The sequence below is a fragment of the Salvelinus alpinus genome, chromosome 29 (assembly GCF_045679555.1).
Source record: "Salvelinus alpinus chromosome 29, SLU_Salpinus.1, whole genome shotgun sequence".
Lineage (NCBI taxonomy): Eukaryota > Metazoa > Chordata > Actinopteri > Salmoniformes > Salmonidae > Salvelinus > Salvelinus alpinus.
The window spans coordinates 46,060,248-46,082,703 of record NC_092114.1 but is presented as its reverse complement, the minus strand read 5'-3'; the positions used below and the strand labels follow the sequence as shown (position 1 = coordinate 46,082,703).

The window sequence follows — 22,456 nt, the reverse complement described above, 5'->3', positions numbered from 1 at the left end:
TGCCAGAGTCCCTCAGCCCGGACCTGCCAGAGTCCCTCAGCCCGGACCTGCCAGAGTCCCTCAGCCCGGACCTGCCAGAGTCCCTCAGCCCGGACCTGCCAGAGTCCCTCAGCCAGGACCTGCCAGAGTCCCTCAGCCAGGACCTGCCAGAGTTCCTCAGCCAGGACCTGCCGCCCCTTATCCCGGTGCTGCCCCTTATCCCGGTGCTGCCCCTTATCCCGGTGCTGCCCCTTATCCCGGTGCTGCCCCTTCATTTAGGTGGTTTTAGTTGGAGGGTGGTCATTGGGAGGGGGATACAGAAGCGGGGAGTGACTATGGTGGTGTGGGGACAGCGTCCGGAGCCTGAGCCACCACCGTGGTCAGATGCCCACCCAGACCCTCCCCTGGACTTTGTGCTGGTGCGCCCGGCGTTCGCACCTTGAGGGGGGGGTTCTGTCACGTTCCTGACCTGTTTTCTGTTGTTTTGTATGTGTGTGATGGTCAGGGCGTGAGTTTTGGGTGGGCATTCTATGTTGTGTGTTTCTATGTTGGTTTAGGGTTGCCTGGTATGGCTCTTAATTAGAGGCAGGTGTTTTGCGTTCCTCTAAGAGTCATATTTAGGTAGGTTGTTTCACTGTGTTCGTTGTGGGTGGTTGTTACCTGTCTCTGTGTTTGTGTTCTGCACCAGATAGGTCTGTATCGGTTTTGCACGTTTGTTATTTTGTAAGTTGTTTGTAGTGTTCACTTGTTCTTATAATTAAACATGTTGAGCACTGGCTACGCTGCATTTTGGTCCTCTCCTTCACCCCAGGAAGAAAACCTTTACATCACCATGTGTGGGTGTGGGTGTGCTGATTGTATTGTACTGATGATCAGAGAGCCTCATTGGCTCTTGGGGAGAAGCTGAATAGAATTTAAGGCTGAGCTACAAAGACCCCATCACACCAGTTTTCCAGCTCAGGTAAGAGAATACTGAATTCCAGATAATTGGCATATATTGTTTTGTTATGATACAACCATACCTCGGATGATAATTTAAGAATATCCCTTTCATTGACATTGTTCAATGTCCCCATTTCAACAAAATGATTACAAATATCAATGTGTTTATTTATTATGATTAAATGTTGCTTTTTTATGTCGTGAAATGGGCATGAGTCTCATTTGACTCATCATTGAGTCATTGAATGACACAGGCGTTGCTGAATAGAGTGTATAGTTGTCCTTTGGGGTTTAAACTGTATTCTCTGATTTCAGCTATGTGGATGTTACTGTCTAGCTCTGTGGTGCTACTGCTGAGTGGTGAGTCCTGAAAGTCTGTGTTTTGTTTTCCTTTTTCTTTTTTTACCAACGATAATCCTGAAGAACGTTGGCGTTTACCCATTAATTGTTGGCGTTTACCCATTAATTGTTGGCGTTTACCCATTAATTGTTGGCGTTTACCTATTAAATGACTGGGAGCACACAGTATTTAGAGTGTGTGACCATCTTTATTTTGTCAATTTCTTTTAATACAAATGATAAAAGTAATAAAAACACAGAGAAAGGATAGTCTGCAAAGAAATGGAAACCATTGATAAATGTGCTACCGTGAGATTAATACAAATTAGGTGCCAGGCACACAAGACGCATTTAAATCAGTACTACAATAAAATATTGCATATCAAACCACTGTAAAAGGTTACTCCTACAGTGAGACTGATTCAGAAATGACAAATGGTTGCTGAGTACACGTTAGACTGTGGTAAATTGCAATTCTAAACTATATCCATATAATATTCATTATTATCTCTCTTACAGTTCTTATTTGAACAGCGGAAAATGAAAATACAGCAATATTGTGCTGTGGGTGAATATTAAATTGCAATTTGATAAGACCTGTGGAATATGGAAAGACTATGGGCTCTATTTTAACAAATCTAACGCAATGGTAAATCTAAGCGCAGGCGGTAGAGTTATGCTATTTTCACTATCACAATTACCAGCGCACTTGCTGGCGTTGGTGCGAAAGGGCTGTGTTTTGATGAATAAACAAGTTGTGGGTGTGCCGAAGCTTGCTCCATGGCAAAATATGTGGTTGCTTCAAGTTGTGTATTTAAGGTCTTTTATGTATTGACTTGGAATCAACTGTAATTCCAATGTTGGTCTGTTATAGTTTGTTAAATGGCTTACAGAAAGAAAATCACAAAATGTAGACCTATCTCTACTAAATACCTTAACTTGAACCCATTTGCAGTCCACATTGTTCTACTGTAAGTAATTGCATGGCTTCAATAGCATTCACACGGATATAGGGGTAAGGCATACTGTAAATTGCATTATGGCTGAGCATGAACATGCCAAACATTGTCAAAACGCAAGATTCAATTAATTATTGATAAGGCCTAACAAGAGAACAAATATTTTAAATAGGCTGTCATACTTACAGGCACCATCATTTCTCTCCGTGGGCATATAATATTTAAACAACACAGACTATGGATGGCTTTTATGCACATCCAAACTTCTCACAGTAGCTGGACAAAGATCCAATATAAATGGTAAAGGAGAATGTCCATTCACTGTTATACTGCTCCCAAATAGGCATATGCTTTATGAACATAATTGGAAACATCTAACAGATCAAATCGCATTCACAGATCTCCAGAAGTTGCATTGCAAGCGCACCATGGACGTTGTCACCATAATACCAGGAAGGTGAATCATTCGAATAAGTTTGGTTGTAATAACATTTTAACAGCGACAACAATAAATACATGTAAAATGTAATGATATCATAAAATCGGCAGCATAAAAAAGACACGCATTGCTGTTGAACCAGCCTTATAGTAGGCCAAAGGGAGGGCTTGGATTTTGAACATATAAAATGGAAAACAAGTCATTTTTACAGATTACAAATCACTTTTAACTGGTATTCACCAGAGGTTCTCATCTCTTGTTTCATGATGGAAATGAACACATAGCCTACATCATGGAGGGGTTTTTACGCATGTCCAACACGGGACCTCAAATCAAATCAAATTGTATTAGTGACATGCGCCGAATACAGCAGGTGTAAACCTTATAGTGAAATGCTTACTTACGATCCCCTAACCAACAATGCAGTATAAAAAAATACGGATAAAAATAAGAAAAGAAAAGTAACAAGTAATTAAAGAGCAGCAGTAAAATAACAATAGCGAGACTATATAGTCTCTAAGAGACTAAATTAGTCAAGGGAATTAAGGTAATATGTACATGTAGAGTTATTAAAGTGACGATGCATATATAATGACAGAGAGTAGCAGGGGCGTTAAAAGAGAGGGTGTGGGGAGTGGGCAATGTAAATAGTCCGGGTAGCCATTTGATTAACTATTCAGCAGTCTTATGGCTTGGGGGTAGAAGCTGTTTAGAAGCCTCTTGAACCTAGACTTGGAAGTGCGGTACCGCTTGCCGTGCGGTAGCAGAGAGAAAAGTCTATGACTAGGGTGACTAGAGTCTTTGACAATTTTTAGGGCCTTCCTCTGACACCGCCTGGTATAGAGGTCCTGGATGACAGGCACCACATAGCCAGGTCTCTGACCTCCTCCCTATAGGCTGTTTCGTCGTTGTCGGTGATCAGGCCAACCACTGTTGTGTCATCTGCAAACTTAATGATGGTGTTGGAGTCATGCCTGGCCGTGCAGTCATGAGTGAACAGGGAGTACAGGAGGGGCTGAGTATGCACCCCTGAGGGGCTCCTGTGTTGAGGATCAGCGTGGCGGATGTGTTGCTACCTAACCTTACCACCTGGGGGCGGCCCGTCAGGAAGTCCAGGATCCAGTTGCAGAGGGAGGTGTTTTGTCCCAGTGTCCTTAGCTTATTGATGAGCTTTGAGGGTACTATGGTATTGAACGCTGAACTGTAGTCAATGAATAGCATTCTCACATAGGTGTTCCTCTTGTCCAGGTGGGAAAGGGCAGTGTGTAGTGCAATAGAGATTGCATCATCTGTGGATGTGTTGGGTTGGTTTGCAAATTGGAGCAGGTCTAGGGTTTCTGGGATAATGGTGTTGATGTGAGCCATGACCAGCCTTTCAAAGCACTTCATGGCTACAGACGTGAGTGCTACGGGTCTTTAGTCATTTAGGTAGGTTACCTTAGTGTTCTTGGGCACAGGCACTATCGTGGTCTTCTTAATACATGTCGGTATTACAGACTCGGACAGGGGAGAGGTTGAAAATATCAGCGAAGACACGTCCTGGTAATCCGTCTGGCCCTGCGGCCTTGTGAATGTTGACGTGTTTAAAAGGTCTTACTCACATTGGCTGCGGAGAGCGTGATCACACAGTCTTCCGGGAACAGCTGGTGCTCTCATGCATGTTTCAGCGAGCGTAGAAATAGTTTAGCTCGTCTGGTAGGCTCGTGTCACTGGGCAACTCGCGGCTGTGCTTCCCTTTCAATCAAATTTATTTGTAAAGCCCTTCTTACATCAGCTGATGTCACAAAGTGCTGTACAAAAACCCAGCCTAAAACCCCAAAAGCAAGCAATGCAGGTGTAGAAGCACGGTGGCTAAGAAAAACTCCCTAGAAAGGCCAGAACCCTAGGAAGAAACCTAGAGCGGAACCAGGCTATGAGGGGTGGCCAGTCCTCTTCTGGCTGTGCCGGGTGGAGATTATAACATAACATGGCCAAGATGTCCAAATGTTCATAGATGACCAGCATGTTCAAATAAAAATAATCACAGTGGTTGTAGAGGGTACAACAGGTCAGCACCTCAGGAGTAAGTGTCAGTTGGCTTTTCATAGCCGATCATTCAGAGTATCTCTACCGCTCCTGCTGTCTCTAGAGAGTTGAAAACAGCAGGTCTGGGACAAGGTAGCACGTCCGGTGAACAGGTCAGCGTTCCATAGTCGCAGGCAGAACAGTTTGAACTGGAGCTGCAGCACGACCAGGTGGACTGGGGACAGCAAGGATTCATCAGGACAGGTAGTCCTGAGGTATGGTCCTAGGGCTCAGGTCCTCACAGAGAGAGAAGGAGAGAGAGAGAAATAAAATACTTAAATTCACACAGGACACCGGATAAGAAAGGAGAAATACTCCAGATTTAACAGACTGACCATAGCCCCCCGACACAAACTATTGCAGCATAAATACTGAAGGATGAGACAGGAGGGTTCGGGAGACACTGTGGCCCCATCCGATGATACCCCCGGACAGTGCGAAACAGACAGGCTATAACCCCACCCACTTTGCCAAAGCACAGCTCCCATACCACTGGAGGGATATCTTCAACCACCAACTTACTGTCCTGAGACAAGGCCGAGTATGGCCCACAAAGATCTCCCCCACGGCACGAACCCAAGGTTCGGCATCAACCCAGACAGGTAGATCACATCAGTGACTCAACCCACTCAAGTGATGCACCCCTCCTAGAGACGGCATGGAAGAGCACCAGTAAGCCTGTGACTCAGCCCCGTAATAGGTTTTGAGGCAGAGAATCCCAGTGGAGTGAGGGGAACCGGCCAGGCAGAGACAGCAAGGGCGGTTCGTTGCTCCAGTGCCATTCACCTTCAAACCCCTGGGCCAGGTTACACTCAATCACAGGACCTACTGAAGAGATGAATCTTCAATAAAGACTTAAAGGTTGAGGCCGAGTCGGCGTCTCTCACATGGATAGGCAGACCATTCCATAAAAATTGAGCTCTACAAGAGAATGCCCTGCCTCCAGCTGTTTGCTTAGAAATTCTATGGACAGTAAGGAGGCCTACGTCTTGTGACCGTAGTGTACGTGTAGGTATGTACGGCAGGACCAAATTGGAAAGATAGGTAGGAGCAAGCCCGTGTAATGCTTTGTAGGTTAGCAGGTTAGCAGTAAAACCTTGAAATAAGCCCTAGCCTTAACAGGAAGCCAGTGTAGAGAGGCTAGCACTGGAGAAATATGATCACATGTTTTGGTTCTAGTCAAGATTCTAGCAGCCGTGTTTAGCACTAACTGAAGTTTATTTAGTTCTTTATCCGGGTAGCCGGAAGGTAAAGCATTGCAGTAGGCTAACCTAGAAGTGACAAAAGTATGGATAAATTATTCAGCATAATTTTTTGACAGAAAGTTTCTGATTTTTGCAATTTTACGAAGATGGAAAAAAGCTGTCCTTGAAATAGTCTTGTTATGTTCGTCAAAAGAGAGATCAGGGTCCAGAGTAACGCCGAGGTCCTTCACAGTTTTATTTGAGACGACTGTACAACCATCAAGATTAATTGTCAGATTCAACAGAAGATGTCTCTGTTTCTTGTGACCTAGAACAAGCATCTCTGTTTGTCTGAGTTTAAAAGTAAAACATTTGCAGCCATCCACTTCCTTATGCCTGAAACACAGGCTTCCAGGGAGGGCAATTTTGGAGCTTCACCAAGTTTCATCGAAATGTACAGCTGTGTGTCATCCGCATAGCAGTGAAAGTTAACATTGTTTCCGAATGACATCACCAAGAGGTAAAATAAATAGTGAAAACAATAGTGGTCCTAAATCGAAGGCTTCAGGAACCGACATTTACAGTTGATTTGTCAGAGGACAAACCATCTACAGAGACAAACCGATATCTTTCCGACAGATAAAATCTAAACCAGGCCAGAACTTGTCCATGTAGACTAATTTGGGTTTCCAATCTCTCCAAAAGAACGTGGTGATCGATGGTATCAAAAGCAGCACTAAGGCCTAGGAGCACGAGGACAGGTGCAGAGCCTCGGTCTGACACCATTAAAAGGTCATTTACCACCTTTACAAGTGCAGTCTCAGTGCTATGATGGGGTCTAAAACCAGACTGAAGCGTTTTGTATACATCGTTTGTCTTCAGGAAGGCAGTGAGTTGCTGTGCAACAACTTTTACATTTTCTTTGGAGAGGAATGGGAGATTCGATATAGGCCGATAGTTATTTTATATTTTCTGGGTCAAGGTTTGGCTTTTTCAAGAGAGGCTTTATTACTGCCACTTTTAGTGAGTTTGGTACACATCCGGTGGATAGAGATCCGTTTATTATGTTCAACATAGGAGGGCCAAGCACAGGAAGCAGCTCTTTCAGTAGTTTAGTTGGAATAGGGTCCAGCATGCAGCTTAAACATTTAGAGGCCATGATTATTAGTATTAAAAAAACCTGAGTGTCTCCCTTGATCCTAGGTCCTGGCAGTTGTGTGCATACTCAGGACAACTGAGCTTTGGAGGAATACGCAGATTTGCTTTCTAATGATCATGATCTTTTCATCAAATGTATCACTGCTGAAGTGAAAGCCATCCTCTCTTGGGGAATGTTGCTTTTTAGATAGCTTTGCGACAGTATAAAATATAAATGTTGGATTGTTCTTATTTTCCTCAATTAAGAAAAATAGGATGATCAAGCAGCAGTGAGGGCTCTTCGATACTACACGGTACGGTCTTTCCAAGCTAGGCGGAAGACGTCTAGTTTGGTGTAGCGCCATTTCCGTTCCAATTTTCTGGAAGCTTGCTTCAGTGCTCCGGTATTTTCTGTATACCTGGGAGCTAGTTTCTTATGACAAATGTTTTTTTGTGCGACTGCATTTAGGGTATTACGCAAGGTTAAATTGAGTTCCTCAGTTAGGTGGTTAACTGATTTTTGTACTCTGACATCCTTGGGTAGATGGAGGGAGTCTGGATGGGCATCTAGGAATCTTTGGGTTGTCCGAGAATTTATAGCACAACTTTTGATGATCCTTGGTTGGGGTCTGAGCAGATTATTTGTTGCGATTGCAAACGTAATAAAATGGTGGTCCGATAGTCCAGGATTATGAGGAAAAACATTAAGATACACAACATTTATTCCACGGGACAAACTAGGTGCAGAGTATGACTGTGGCAGTGAGTAGGTCCGGAGACATATTGGACAAAACCCACTGAGTTGATGATGGATCAGTAAGGCTTTTGGAGTGGGTCTGTGGACTTTTCCATGTGAATATTAAAATCACCAAAACTTAGAATATTATCTGCCATGACTACAAGGTCCGATAGGAATTCAGGGAACTCAGTGAGGAACGCTGTATATGGCCCAGGAGGCCTGTAAACAGTAGCTATAAAAAGTGATTGAGTAGGCTGCATAGATTTCATGACTAGAAGCTCAAAAGACCAAAACGCAGTCGTACATTTTTTTGCAAATTGAAATTTGCTATCGTAAATGTTAGCAACACCTCCGCCTTTGCGGGGTATATGGTCACTAGTGTAACCAGGAGGTGAGGCCTCATTTAACACAGTAAATTCATCAGGCTTGAGCCATGTTTCAGTCAGGCCAATCACATCAAGATTATGATCAGTGATTAGTTCATTGACTATTACTGCCTTGGAAGTGAGGGATCTAACATTAAGTAGCCCTATTTTGAGATGTGAGATAACATAATCTCTTTCAATAATGACAGGAATGGAGGAGGTCTTTATTCCACTGAGATTGCTAAGGCAAACACTGCCGTGTTTAGTTTTGCCCAACCTAGATCGAGGCACAGACACGGTCTCAATGGGGATAGCTGAGCTGACTACACTGACTGTGCTAGTGGCAGACTCCACTAAGCTGGTAGGTTGGCTAACAGCCTGCTGCCTGGCTTGCACACTATCTCATTGTGGAGCTAGAGGAGTTAAAGCCCTGTCTATGTTCGTAGATAAGATGAGAGCACCCCTTCAGCTAGGATGGAGTCCGTGACTCCTCAGCAGGCTAGGCTTGGTCCTGTTTGTGGGTGAGTCCCAGAAAGAGGGCCAATTATCTACAAATTCTGATGATTCATTTTAAGTCTAATACTGCAGGTAATGGAGTCGCCAATGAGTAGGGTTTTCAATTTGTCAGAGCTAATGATGGGAGGCTTTGGCGTCTCAGACCCCGTAACAGTGCAAGGAGAGACCAAAGAAGGCTCGGCCTCTGACTCCGACCCGTTGCTTATTAATGGGGTGAACCGGTTTAAGTTTCTGTTGTCTGAATGAGCGACACCAGTTGAACATTCCTATAGCATTTCCTTCCAGAAGCCATGAGAAAAGTATCCGGCTGCGGGGACTGTGCGAGGAGATTCATACTACTATCTGTACTTATTGGCTGCACAGACGCTGTCTGAAGCTGGGCTTGCAGCACAGCTATCCTCGCCATAAGGTGATCGTTCTTCTGTATATTATGAGTACAGCGGCTTTAATTAGAAGGCATAATGTTAATGTTACTGCTTAGCTTCTGCTGGTGGAGGTCCTGACGAACCGCGTCCAGATAAAGCATCCGGGGTGAAAGAGTTGAAGGAAAAAATACATTTTTTAAATGGTAATTAAAAAGTAAAAACCGTAAAGTTGGCAGGTAGCAATTGTAAGGTTAGCAACAAACCGCACAGCAGCACGTAAACAAGTCTACAAGTTGTGACCGGAAATAGTCTGTAATGGTAGTCTGTAATGATTTGCAAGCCCTGCCACATCCGATGAGCATCAGAACCTGTGTAGTACGACTCGATCTTAGTCCTGTATTGATGCTTTGCCTGTTTGATGGTTCGTCGCAAAGAGTCCCACTCTTTGAAAGCGGCAGCTCTAGCCTTTAGCTCAATGCGGATGTTGCCTGTAATCCATGACTTCTGGTTGGGGTATGTTCGTACGGTCACTGTGTTGATGACATCATCGATGCGCTTATTGTTGAAGCCAATGACTGATGCGGTGTACTCCTCAATGCAATCGGAGGAATCCCGGAACATATTCCAGTCTGTTCTAGCAAAACAGTCCTGTAGCTTAGCATCTGCTTCATCTGACCACTTTGTTATTGATCTAGTCACTGGTGCTTCCTGCTTTAATTTTTGCTTGTAAGCAGGAATCAGGAGGATATAATTGTGGTCAGATTTGCTGAATGGAGGGTGAGGGAGAGCTTTGTATTCGTCTCTGTGTGTGGAGTAAAGGTGGTCCAGAGTTTTTTTTCCTCTGGTTGCACATTTAACATGTTGATAGAAATGGTCAAACGGATTTAAGTTTCCCTGCATTAAAGACCCCGGCTACTAGGAGCGCCGCCTCTGGGTGAGCGTTTTCTTGTGTATAGCTCATTCAATGCTGTCTTTGTGCCAGCCTCTGACTGTGGTGGTATGTAAACAGCTTCGAAAAAACACAGATGAAATAGATAGTGTGGTCTACAGCTTATCATGAGAAATTCTACCTCAGGCAAGCAATAGCTCGAGACTTCCTTAGATATCGTGCACCAGCTGTTATTTACAAAAATACATAGTCCGCCGCCCCTTGTCTTACCAGACGCCACTGTTCTATCCTGCCGGTACAGCGTATAACCAGCCAGCTGTATGTTGATAGCGTCGCCATTCAGCCACATCTCCGTGAAGCATAAGATATTATAGTTTTGAATGTCCTGATGGTAGTTTAATCTTGCGCGTAGGTCATCGATTTTGTTCTCCAAATACTGCACGTTTGCTTGCAGAATGGAAGGAAGTGTGGGTTTATTTGATCGCCTACGAATTCTCAGAAGGCAGCCCGCCCTCTGGCCCCAATTTTCTCCGCCTCCTCCTCACGCAAATCATGGGGATCTGGGCCTGTTCACGAGAAAGCAGTATATCATTTGCGTCGGGCTCATCAGACTCGTTAAAGGAAAAAAAGGATTCTGCCAGTCTGTGGTGAGTACACGCAGTCCTGATGTACAGAAGTTATTTTGGCTCATAAGAGACGGTAGCGGTAACATTATTTACAAAATAAGTTAAAAAAGTAAAGTTACAAACAATGCAAATAAACAAAGAAAAAAACACAATCGGTTGGGTACACGTAAAACGTCTGCCTTCTCCTCCGGCATGGCTAAAATAATGTGGGCCTGACTACAATGCAAAGATAAAAAGGTAATGTCAGCTCATTGTTTTACTCTTTTAAAACTTGATATTTTAATAAATCTTTGGTGATTAAGATTTATTTCCAAGGGGTCTCAGGAGCCAAACCCTTTTTTGACAGTCTTGACCACTTTGCGATTGCATTTGAAAAAAAAAAAAAAACTTAATTGAGAAGAGGGGAGGCTGTGCTTGGTCTTTAATAAAATTTAACGAAATGGAAAAAAAACATAACTTTTTCATGTTTCTAAATATGAAGTATACAGGAACCAAAAGCACATTAGGCTACTCTTGTTCTATGCACATAAGGACAGTGTGCGTCACGGCAGGATAAGCTGCGTTCCCCCTGTCAAAATTCATACCATAGCCAATTGCGTTACCACTTAAACCAGCTTTTCGTTGATCTTAAATATCCCTATCAGCGCTGCCTGAAATTAGCACTTGGATCATGTTTTTAAGGACACACCTCAAATATTTCAACCCAGCCCATCTGAACTTAAGTGAGCTGATACAGTGCATTCGGAAAGTATTCAGAGCCCCAATCAAGCTGTAGAAGCATCTCAAGGATGATCAATGGAAACATGTCAAAGGTTGCGTCAATCAAATCTGGTATCAGGATAAAATGTGATTCAAAGTCACCGAATATACTTTAAGTATTTTTATTTAACATAAGCTCAGAATGGTAAATGCAATTTTCGTATATACGGGTTCACTGTATCACCACGCAGGGTAAAGCAGAGAACTGACTGAAATAGTACAGACATCTTCTTTTATACTGTGACAGAGGTAGTTCCAACTTTAGAGTTGGCCTGTCACAGTAGAGGCTTAGCGTGGTTTAAACTTGCTAGCCTATCGGTGGTGCCCAGACACAGCACTCAGGATTCAAATGTCCGGAATGGTGTTTGTGAAGATTGAGCTGATTTGTTGGTTTCTACACATTCCTCAGTTCCTGTTTTCTTGTTATTCAGCATTTTTCCATCTTGTCTCAACCTTGTGGTTAGCACAGTCGACACCCTAGATTAACAACAGCTTTTCTGCAGTCACGCTATGTTTTGTGATTAACATGTCCTTTTTCTATAAGGCATATATTTATGTTAAAAGAGAACAAAACCATCCTTCACAAACAGGATGCGCCTGAGTTCAATTTTGGGTCTCATAGCAAAGGGTCTGAATACTTATGTTTTTTCTTTTTAATAAATATGCAATATGTCTTTGACCTCTGTCATTGCCAACAAAGGGTATATAACAAAGTATTGAGAAACTTTTGTTATTGACCAAATACTTATTTTCCACCATAATTTGCAAATAAATTCATTAAAAATCCTACAATGTGATTTTCTGGATTTTTTTTCTCATTTTGTCTGTCATAGTTGAAGTGTACCTATGATGAAAATTACAGGCCTCATCTTTTTAAGTGGGAGAACTTGCACAATTGGTGGCTGACTAAATACTCCCCCCCCCCCCCCCACTGTATAAGACAGTCAAACCTGGCGTTAGGGCTGGAAAATGCCAGTGAGCCTGTTTTTACATGATGAAATTGCAAACCAATGTGCATTTGACATTAGCGCTGCCTTAACGCCAGCCGAAAATATAGCACTCGAGATAAAACAAAGGGTATTTGCTATGCTGACACTGATAACTTACAATATAAACTGTGTGTGTAAGGTACATATTAGCCCTGCAAATACACAATGACAGAGATTGTGTTCTATTGACTATCACAAAAAGAAGTGTTCAGCTTACCAAATCTGTGCCAAAGGGTAAAGGACCAATGGCATAGTATAAAATGTTGCATAATTGCTACAGCTGAACAAAGGACATACAATTATGGTATCTAGACAGATCAAATCAATTATAGGGATTTTCTGTTCACTTTGAGGAGCATAACATTTACCATTAGAGCACTTTGTAGGACTCTGCTCTGCAGGACCAGCTACTGTCCCACCAAAGATAGGCACCTGCTGGGCGATGGGCGACCCCCACTACCGCACGTTCGACGGCCACTACTACACCTTCATGGGCAACTGCACCTACATCATGACTAAGAACTGCCATGTTGACAAGGACCACCCAGCCTTTGAGGTGCAGGCCAAGAATGTGGAGGATCGCGCAAACTCGCAGCTTACCTCCGTGGGAATGGTCACCGTCAAGGTTTACGGAGTCAACATTGACATTGTCAACTCTGAATTTGGTCTTGTCCGGGTAAGTGGATTCACAAGTTTTCTATCTATGTTATCTGTTCAACAATCCTTGTCTTTGTTTGGTGTATATGGGTGTACTGTATCTGCATGTACCGTGTGTAAATTATTTGTCGAATGTGGTTTGATTTCATTGCAGGTTAACTTCCAGTTATGGAATCTTCCCATCAGCTTAGACAATGGCAAATTGAAACTCTCCCAGAGTGGATTTTCAGTTGTCCTGGAGACAGACTTTGGTCTGATGGTGCAGTATGATTGGCTGAAGTCCCTGGTGGTGACTATGCCCAGGAGCCTGGCAGGCAAGGTGTGTGGCATGTGCGGCAACTTTAATGGCAAACAGGATGACGAACTCACCACTCCCAGTGGCTCCCTTGCCAGTAATGTTGTGGCCCTAGGCAAGAGCTGGAGGGTATCAGACAAGGGAGGTGATGCCTACTGCAGAGACGAGTGCACAGGCCAATGTGAGAACTGTACGAGCGACTTGGTTAAGCACTTAGAAAGGGAGATCTTTTGCACCTTTGTCACAGAAATAATGAATGGACCCTTCAAAAACTGCAATGCCGCCATTGACTACAAGATCTTAAATGAGAACTGCTTGTATGACCTTTGTCGGGGCGAGATCATGAAGACGTACATGTGTGACACCATGCAAGTGTACACCGATGCCTGCCAGAGGGCTGGGCTCAGCGTGAACAACTGGAGAAGCATTGCCCATTGCCGTGAGTGACTTGCAAAGACAACTGATCATTTTCAGGAGGATTAGAGCATAAAAGGACTGCAATACTTTACTTCCCATTTCAAATGTTGTAAAAATGAGTGTGGTTTGTGGTCTTTTCCCCCCAGCCAAGCCTGAATGCCCAGAGCACAGTCACTATGAGTTCTGTGGAAACGCCTGCCCTGCCACCTGTGAAGACCCAAATTCTCCCTCAAAATGCAAAGCCAGCTGTGTGGAGGCCTGTACCTGTGACGAGGGCCACCTGCGCAGTGGGAACAAGTGTGTGCCTAAGTCTCAATGTGGCTGCCAGTACAACGGCCACTATGTGGAAGCCGGAACATCTTTCTGGGGGGATGAGAGCTGTACCAAACGCTTTAACTGCAGCTCCACTGGTGGGAGAATTGAGAGCCAGGTGGCCAGTTGTCCACTTGGACAGCAGTGCAAGGTGGTTGATGGCATAAGAGGCTGCTACACTACAACCTTTTCCTCATGCATGGTGTCTGGTGATCCACATTACCACACTTTCGATGGACAACTCTACAACTTCCAGGGCACCTGTGTGTATCAGATGGCTATTGTCTGCTCCAATGACACCAGCCTGGAGCCCTTTAGTGTTGCCATACAGAACGATGGGCGAGATAAAAAGGTGGGGTCCATCACCAAGCTGGTAGAGGTCAAGGTCTATGGGTACACGATTGTCATCAGCAAAGAGCACCCAGGATTTGTGATGGTAAGAAATTACTTGTAATTAAAAATCGTATAGTTTTGATTACAATGCCTTCGGAAAATATTCATACCCTTTGATTTATTCCACATTGATTAAATAGTGTACCCCATAATGACAAAGTGAAAACATGTTTTTAGAATTTATTGCAAATTTCTTGAAAATGAAATATCTGATTTACGTAAGTATTCACATGCGTGAGTCAATACATGTTAGAATTACCATTGGCAGCGATTACAGCTGTGAGTATTTCTGGGTAAGTCTCTAAGAGCTTTGCACACCTGATTGTACAATAATTGCATTAATATTTTTGAAATTCTTCATGCTCTGTCAAATTGGATGTTGAGCAGTGCTAGACAGCCATTTTCATGTCTTGCTATAGATTTTCAAGCCGATATAAGTCCAAACTGTAACTAAGCCACTCAGGAACATTCAATGTTGCCTTGGTAAGCAACTCCAGTACAAATTCAGCCAAAAAAGAAACGTCCCTTTTTCAGGACCCTGTCTTTCAAAGATAATTCGTAAAAATCCAAATAACTTCACAGATCTTCATTGTAAAGGGTTTAAACACTGTTTCACATGCTTGTTCAATGAACCATAGCAATAAATGAACATGCACCTGTGGAACGGTCGTTAAGACACTAACAGCTTACAGATGGTAGGCAATTAAGGTCACAGTTATGAAAGCTTAGGACACTAAAGAGGCCTTTCTACTGACTCTGAAAAACACCAAAAGAAAGATGCCCAGGGTCTCTGCTCATCTGAGTGAACGTGCCTTAGCCATGCTGCAAGGAGGCATGAGGACTGAAGAACGTTGCCAGCGCAAAAAATTGCAATGTCCGTACTGTGACATGCCTAAGACAGCGCTACAGGGAAACAGGGCGGACAGTTGATCGTCCTCGCAGTGGCAGACCACGTGTAACAACACCTGCACAGGATCGGTACATCCGAACATCACACCTGCTGGACAGGTACAGGATGGCAACAACAACTGCCCGAGTTACACCAGAAATGCACAATGCCTCCATCAGTGCTCAGACTGTCCGCAATAGGCTGAGAGAGGCTGGACTGAGGGTTGTAGGCCTGTTGTAAGGCAGGTGGCCAGGACAATAACCGGCAACAACGTAGCCTATGGGCACAAACCCATAGTTGCTGGACCAGACAGGACTGGCAAAAGTGCTCTTCACTGACGAGTCGCGGTTTTGTCTCACCAGGGGTGATGGTCGGATTCGCGTTTATCGTCAAAGTAATGAGCGTTACGCCGAGGCCTGTACTCTGGAGCGGGATTGATTTGGAGGTGGAGGGTCCGTCATGGTCTGGGGCGGTGTGTCACAGCATCATCGGATTTAGCTTGTTGTCATTGCAGGCAATCTCAACGCTGTGCGTTACAGGGAAGACATCATCCTCCGTCATGTGGTACCCTTCCTGCAGGCTCATCCTTACATGACCCTCTAGCATGACAATGTCACCAGCCATACTGCTCGTTCTGTGCGTGATTTCCTGCAAGACAGGAATGTCAGTGTTTTGCCATGGCCAGCGAAGATCCCATTGAGCACGTCTGGGACCTGTTGGATCGGAGGGTGAGGGCTAGGGCCATTCCCCACAGAAATGTCTGGAAACTTGCAGGTTCCTTGGTGGAAGAGTGGGGTAATATTTCACAGCTACAACTGGCAAATCTGGTGCAGTCCATGAGGAAGAGATGCACTGTAGTGATTAATGCAGCTGGTGGCCACAACAGATACTGACTGTTACTTTTGATTTTGACCCCCCCCTTTGTTCAGGGACACATTATTCCATTTATGTTAGTCACATGTCTGTGGAACTTGTTCAGTTTATGTCTCAGTTGTTGAATCTTGTTATGTTCATACAAATATAGTATCTAAAATCATGTTAAAACATTCCATATGTTAGCTTAGTAGAAGCCTTTTAGAGGTTAAACACTATTATTTCACTATCCATGCAACTTAGTGGCGCAGCGGTCTAAGGCACTGCATCGCAGTGCTAGAGGTGTCACTACAGACCCTGGTTCGATCCCAGGCTGTATCACAACTGGCCGTGATTGGGAGTCCCATAGGGCGGTTCACAATTGGCCCAGTGTCGTCTGGGTTTGGCCGGTGTAGGCAGTCATTGTAAATAAGAATTTGTTCTTAACTAACTTGCCTAGTTAAATAAAAAATATTTATTTAATCAATTTTAAATTCAGGCTGTAACACAACAAAATGTGGAAAAAGTCAAGGGGTGTGAGTACTTTTTGAAGGCACTGTATATGTTAAAAAGGTCAACACTGAGGTTAACTGAACCATTCGTCTACTTTTTTGTTTCCTTCAAAGGTGAACGGTGAACTTGTGAATCTTCCTGTAAAACTCAATAAACTGCACATATACAAGAGCGGTTGGTTTGCTGTGATCAAAACTGACTTTGGGGTGAAAGTGTCCTATGACTGGAACAGCGTAGCAACAGTCACCGTCCCCGACACTTATGCAAGTGCAATGTGTGGCATGTGTGGCAACTACAACCACAATCCAAAGGACGACATGCAGATGAAGGATGGGAAGCAGGCTGCCACTGCAGAGGAGTTCGGTCAGAGCTGGAGATTAACAAAGATCCCTGGTTGTGTGAACGGGTGCAAAGGCCCCTGTCCTGACTGTAGCATCACCCAGAGGGACCAGTACATGACAAACAAGTACTGTGGCCTCATCAGTGACCCAACAGGCCCCTTTCGTGACTGCCACTCCATGGTGGAACCCATGGGTTTCGTCCAAGACTGTCTGTATGATGTCTGTCTATACCAGGGAAACAGGAACATGCAGTGCAATACCCTAACTGCCTACACAGCTGCCTGCCAGGATAAAGGGGCCATAGTCTACTCCTGGAGGACAGATCAATTCTGTGGTATGGATGTTTGTTTGATTACTTTTTTTAAAACAAATTACATTTCAGGTTATTTAGATGGTGACTAGGCATTGACATTTTGCAAATGTCAATTCTCGTAGATGCCCAGTGCCCTGCGAACAGCCACTATAGGCTTTGTGCCCAGGGCTGTTCAGCCACATGTCAGAGCCTGTCAGCACCCACTGGCTGTGAAGCTCTGTGCAAAGAGGATTGTGCCTGTGATGCTGGCTTCCTTCTCAGCGGAAACCAATGTGTACAACTCTCCCAGTGTGGTTGTCTCCACGAAGGAAGATACTACAAAAATGGACAAGTCTTCTACCCCAATGGACTCTGTCAGCAAGAATGCACATGCAATGGCACGGTAGGGATGATGAATGACAGAAAAATAGGACCTACCTTTCTGTAATTGAATGTAAACCCTTATAAACTTGTATTAACATCTTGTGTACAAAATAATTGAACTGTTATTTTTAGATGAAGTGTCAGAACTTTTCCTGTGGACCCAATGAGAAGTGTGAGGTGAAGAACGGCGTCAGGGCTTGCCAGCCTGTTGGAAAAGGAGTTTGTTCCATCTCAGGCGACCCACATTACAACACCTTTGACAACAGCACCTATGACTTCCAAGGCACCTGCACCTACACTGCAGCTAAAGGCTGCCATCTGGAAGGCACACACCTCAACCCCTTCTCTGTGGTGGTGGAGAACGAGAAGTGGTATGCTCTGTCATCAGCTCCAAAAGTGTCCGTTGCCAAGCTTTTGGCTGTAGAAGTCTATGGTAAAATTCTAATTCTACGCAGGAACCAAATCGGAATGATCATGGTATGTATATGATTATTTTTAATCATGTGTCTGTGTTCCATTAATGATCTTTTTTTTTAAAAGTGTCATTCATATTGATGACTGACACATCCATACAAAAAAAAAAAAAATCACTCAGATTGAGTTTAATTGCAGCCCAGAAGTGAGTGAGAATCAAATGCAACATGTCTTCCCTAGGTGAACGGCGTCCTGACTAACCTCCCACTGAGCCTAAACAACGGTGCAGTGCAGATTTATCAGGACGGCTCGAATGATGTCATATTGACAGACTTCGGCCTAAGAGTTACCTATGACCTTGTGTACCACGTCACCGTCACCGTCCCTGGCAACTACAGAGGCAAGACCTGTGGTCTGTGTGGCAATTTCAATGGTAACAAGAATGATGAGTTCCTGCTACCTGGTGGACAGATGGACAAAAACGTGAACTCTTTTGGGGCGGCCTGGAAGGTCAGCATGCCTGGGGTGGTGTGTGAGGACGGTTGCAGCGGAGACTTCTGTCCCAAGTGTAACTCTAAGAAGAAAGCAGTGTTTGGTGCTGACTGTGGTATCATTACGGATCCTAAAGGACCCTTTGCCGCCTGCCACCATGAGATAGACCCAGCCTCTTACTTCAGAGACTGCCTCTTTGATGTCTGTACGGCTGAGGGAGATCATAAAATGCTTTGCCACAGTGTTGCTGCTTACATGTTAGACTGTCAGGACTTTGGTGTAAAGATCGAAAGCTGGAGATCACCAACCTTTTGCCGTGAGTAGTTTAGGGGTTTTCTGACACTACACCAAATTTTCTACAACTCTCTCAGGCTGGTCTCATATGGTAGACGTAACATAGTAAAGGAAAATCCAGGACACTCAAATTTGTATGATATGTAACCATTTAAAAGTTCTTATTTTCAATGACGGCCTAGGAACAGTGGGTTAACTGCCTTGTTCAGGGGCCAGAACGACAGACTTTTACCTTGTCAGCTCAGGGATTCGATCTTGCAACTTTTCAGTTACTAGTCCAATGCTCTAACCACTAGGCTACCTGCCGCCCCAACCATACCAAACGTACCATAAGAAAGAAGGTTATTTAAGGCAAAAACAAAAGGACGGTGGTTGGTTGGGTTAGATGGGTGGGCGTATAACGCGAACGTCTAGCATGCGTGTTCTTGTTGGAGTTCGTTCCTTGTTCCTTGTCAATCATTGGCTCATTGGTGAAATTAGCATTGTGACAATATCTTTAATTAAATCATTCAAAAACCTTTATTAATGCAATTGCAGACAGAAGTTAACAGGAACATAGCATGCATGTTTCCGAGTAAGTTCTGCAAAATAGAAAAGGTCCCAAGTTGCTTTTATCATGCTTGTAGTCAACCCCCTGTGATGTAACTGCCTACGTCATTACCTTCTACTCATGAGACCAAAACCATGCCTGCACAGCTATATAAACAAGAGTTTTAGTGTTATCTAAAAGCTTAGCAGTAAATGTCCAAGTTGATTTATAGTGGAATGTCTGACTAGTCTCTTATCTCTTACACTCCCCTGCAGAGTTCAGTCTTAACAGTCACACATTTCTCAGACAGTTTCTTTATAAGATGCAGAGATTAGAAAAGACTGTGGAACAATATTAAACCTTCATAATGAATATATATATTGTTAATCTGTAGTCTAGGACCCTATAAATGTAAGGAGGGAGGGGTCTTATAACCCCTCCCCTTCTATTAATACAACATAAGCATAATCAATTATTATAATACATCAAACATTTGGTACAGCCCCTATCATGACCCCAAGGTGAACCCCTGAGATTCTCATCACAGAAAACTTTAGCATTTTAGCTAATTAGCAACTTTGCCAGTACTTACTACTTTTGAGCTACTTTGCAACTACTTAGCATGTTAGCTAACCCTTCCACTAACCTTAACCCTTTAACCTAACTCCTACTCCTAGCCCTAACCTTAACTCCTAGCTAAGCTAACATTAGCCACCTAGCTAACCTTAGCCATGACAAATTGGAATTTGTAACATATCATATGTATTGCAAATTCTTAACATAATGTATGAATTGCAGTTCGCAAAATATCATGCGAATTGTAATTCGTAACATATCATACGAAATGGGTGGTGGACATCCACAAATGAATACATACCATAACAAACGTACTAAATTGAGTGTCCCTTATTTTTGTTTCCTATGTTACGTCTACCCGAGTCCAGGTTGACTCTGCAAATCAGTCCAACATAACTTTCTTTCGGGTTTCACATTCAGATAACCTAATATTTAAAGTCATAACTAAAAGTAATGTTCATGCAAAAGGACTAAACAATAGTTATTTTCTCATATGTCCACAGCATTCTCCTGTCCTGCCAACAGCCACTACCAAACCTGTGCTGAAACCTGTGCAACTCCATGTCCCGGCCTCTCTGACACCATCAACTGTCCCACCACCTGTGTTGAGGGTTGTGCCTGCGACAAAGACTTCCACTTCAATGGTACTGGCTGTGTTAGCTGGGACCAGTGCAGCTGCTATACTGGTGGACACACCCTTAAGGTAGGGGGCACTGCAAGCTGGATTCTAAAAGCATACTTTAAGCATTATTTGAAATATGTGAAAAATGATTTGACATTTTCAGCTGGAACTGAACCTGGCCATGAAATTAAGAGCTATGTATTTTGGAGAGCTGTCTGTGACTCAAATTTGGATGTGTAAAAGTCTCACTAATATGTGTCTGGGATGTTTTTTTTAGATAGGGGAATCCCTGATTTCGGACAACTGCTTTGCGGTCCACATCTGCCAAAAATCTGGAGTTGTTCTGTCACAGTCTATGGTGTGCCAGAGCGAAGAGAGCTGTCAGGTCAAGGATGGTCTACGGGGATGTTATCCTATCCCGTCACTTAATGCAGGGGTACATGACTGAGTAAGTAGCCTCTGACTTCCTCCAATGGTGAGCCACTTCACCATAATGTCATATGATTGTGAACCTAACCACCAATATATGAGACTGTGTCAAATAATGGTGTTTGTAGGGTATTGGACTTGAAACTTGTGATTTTAACTTAATGAGGGATTGAAAGTTAAAGTCCACAGTGTCTTTTGAAAACATAACAGCAGGTGTTAGCCTTCGTACTTACATGATAGGTTCCAGTGGAGAAGGAATTGATATGCACTCACAACATCTCTCCCCTTCTCTTTTACAGTGATATGTGAGACAACTGAAGAACACTGCTATTGGAGAATCCCAGCAAAAATACATATTCCTTAAATCCCTATGATCATTCATCAATGATTTGTAACAAACAGTAATTCAAATATGTGTAGAAGGAATGCCATTTTCTGCCAAACCCTAGCCTCATATTTTTAAAACAATTCCAGAAAGTGATTTGGAATGGACAAATCATTTCAATGGTAATCAAGTCAACCAAATGCTTATCTCATTATAGGTTAGAAATTAGATGTTAAATATTTACTATGTAATAGAAAGGGCTCCCGAGTGGCGCAGTCACCACTGACCCTGGTTCAATTCCAGGCTGTATCACTACCGGCCGTAATTGGGAGTCCCATAGGGCGGTGCACAATTGGCTCAGTGTCGTTTGGCCGGGATAGGCCATCATTGTAAATAAGAAATTGTTCTTAACTGACTTGCCTAGTTAAATAAAGGTAAAAAATATATATATATATATTATCTCCATGTAATTTGCTATCTAAATTATACTGAAAAGTATCATTCCGAATATGCATTCTTGTTAATAAAAATTACAATGAAATATCCATTCATAAACGTGTACAGTGCATTCAGAAAGTATTCAGACCCCTTCTCTTTTTCCACATTTTGTTACGTTACAGCCTTATTCTAAAATGGATTCAATATTTTCTCATCAATCAACACACAATACCCAATAACGACAAAGAAAAATGGCTTTTAGAAATGTTTGCAAATTTATAAATTACACACTACCGCTCAAAAGTTTGGGGTCACTTAGAAATGTCATTTTTTGTCCCAACACTGGTCTCAACAGCAAAGAGGCAACTCCGGGATGCTGGCCTTCCAGGCAGAGTTGCAAAGAAAAAAGCCATATCTCAGACTGGCCAATAAAAATAAAAGATTAAGATGGGCAATAGAACACAGACACTGGACAAAGTAACTCTGCCTAGAAGGCCAGCATCCCGGAGTCACCTCTTCACTGTTGACGTTGAGACTAGTGTTTTGCAGGTACTATTTAATGAAGCTGCCAGTTGAGGACTTGTGAGGCGTCTGTTTCTCAAACTAGACACTAATGTACTTGTCCTCTTGCTCAGTTGTGTACCGGGGCATCCCACTCCTCTTTCTATTCTGGTTAGAGACCGTTTGCGCTGTTCTGTGAA

The 22,456-nt window shown here is 43.4% G+C and overlaps 1 protein-coding gene across 1 annotated transcript; it reads left to right on the top strand.

Moving 5' to 3' along the window:
* The first annotated feature begins 1,177 nt into the window (after nucleotides 1-1,177).
* On the top strand, nucleotides 1,178-21,862 carry LOC139559085 (IgGFc-binding protein-like). The gene is made up of 11 exons (XM_071374781.1): nucleotides 1,178-1,281; nucleotides 12,678-12,967; nucleotides 13,103-13,682; nucleotides 13,807-14,408; nucleotides 16,733-17,294; nucleotides 17,396-17,655; nucleotides 17,769-18,113; nucleotides 18,291-18,858; nucleotides 20,445-20,644; nucleotides 20,841-21,011; nucleotides 21,292-21,862. The coding sequence occupies exons 1-10, from the start codon at nucleotides 1,239-1,241 to the stop codon at nucleotides 21,009-21,011; spliced, it is 3,621 nt and encodes a 1,206-aa protein (XP_071230882.1). The 5' UTR covers nucleotides 1,178-1,238; the 3' UTR covers nucleotides 21,292-21,862.
* The last annotated feature ends 594 nt before the right edge of the window (nucleotides 21,863-22,456 follow it).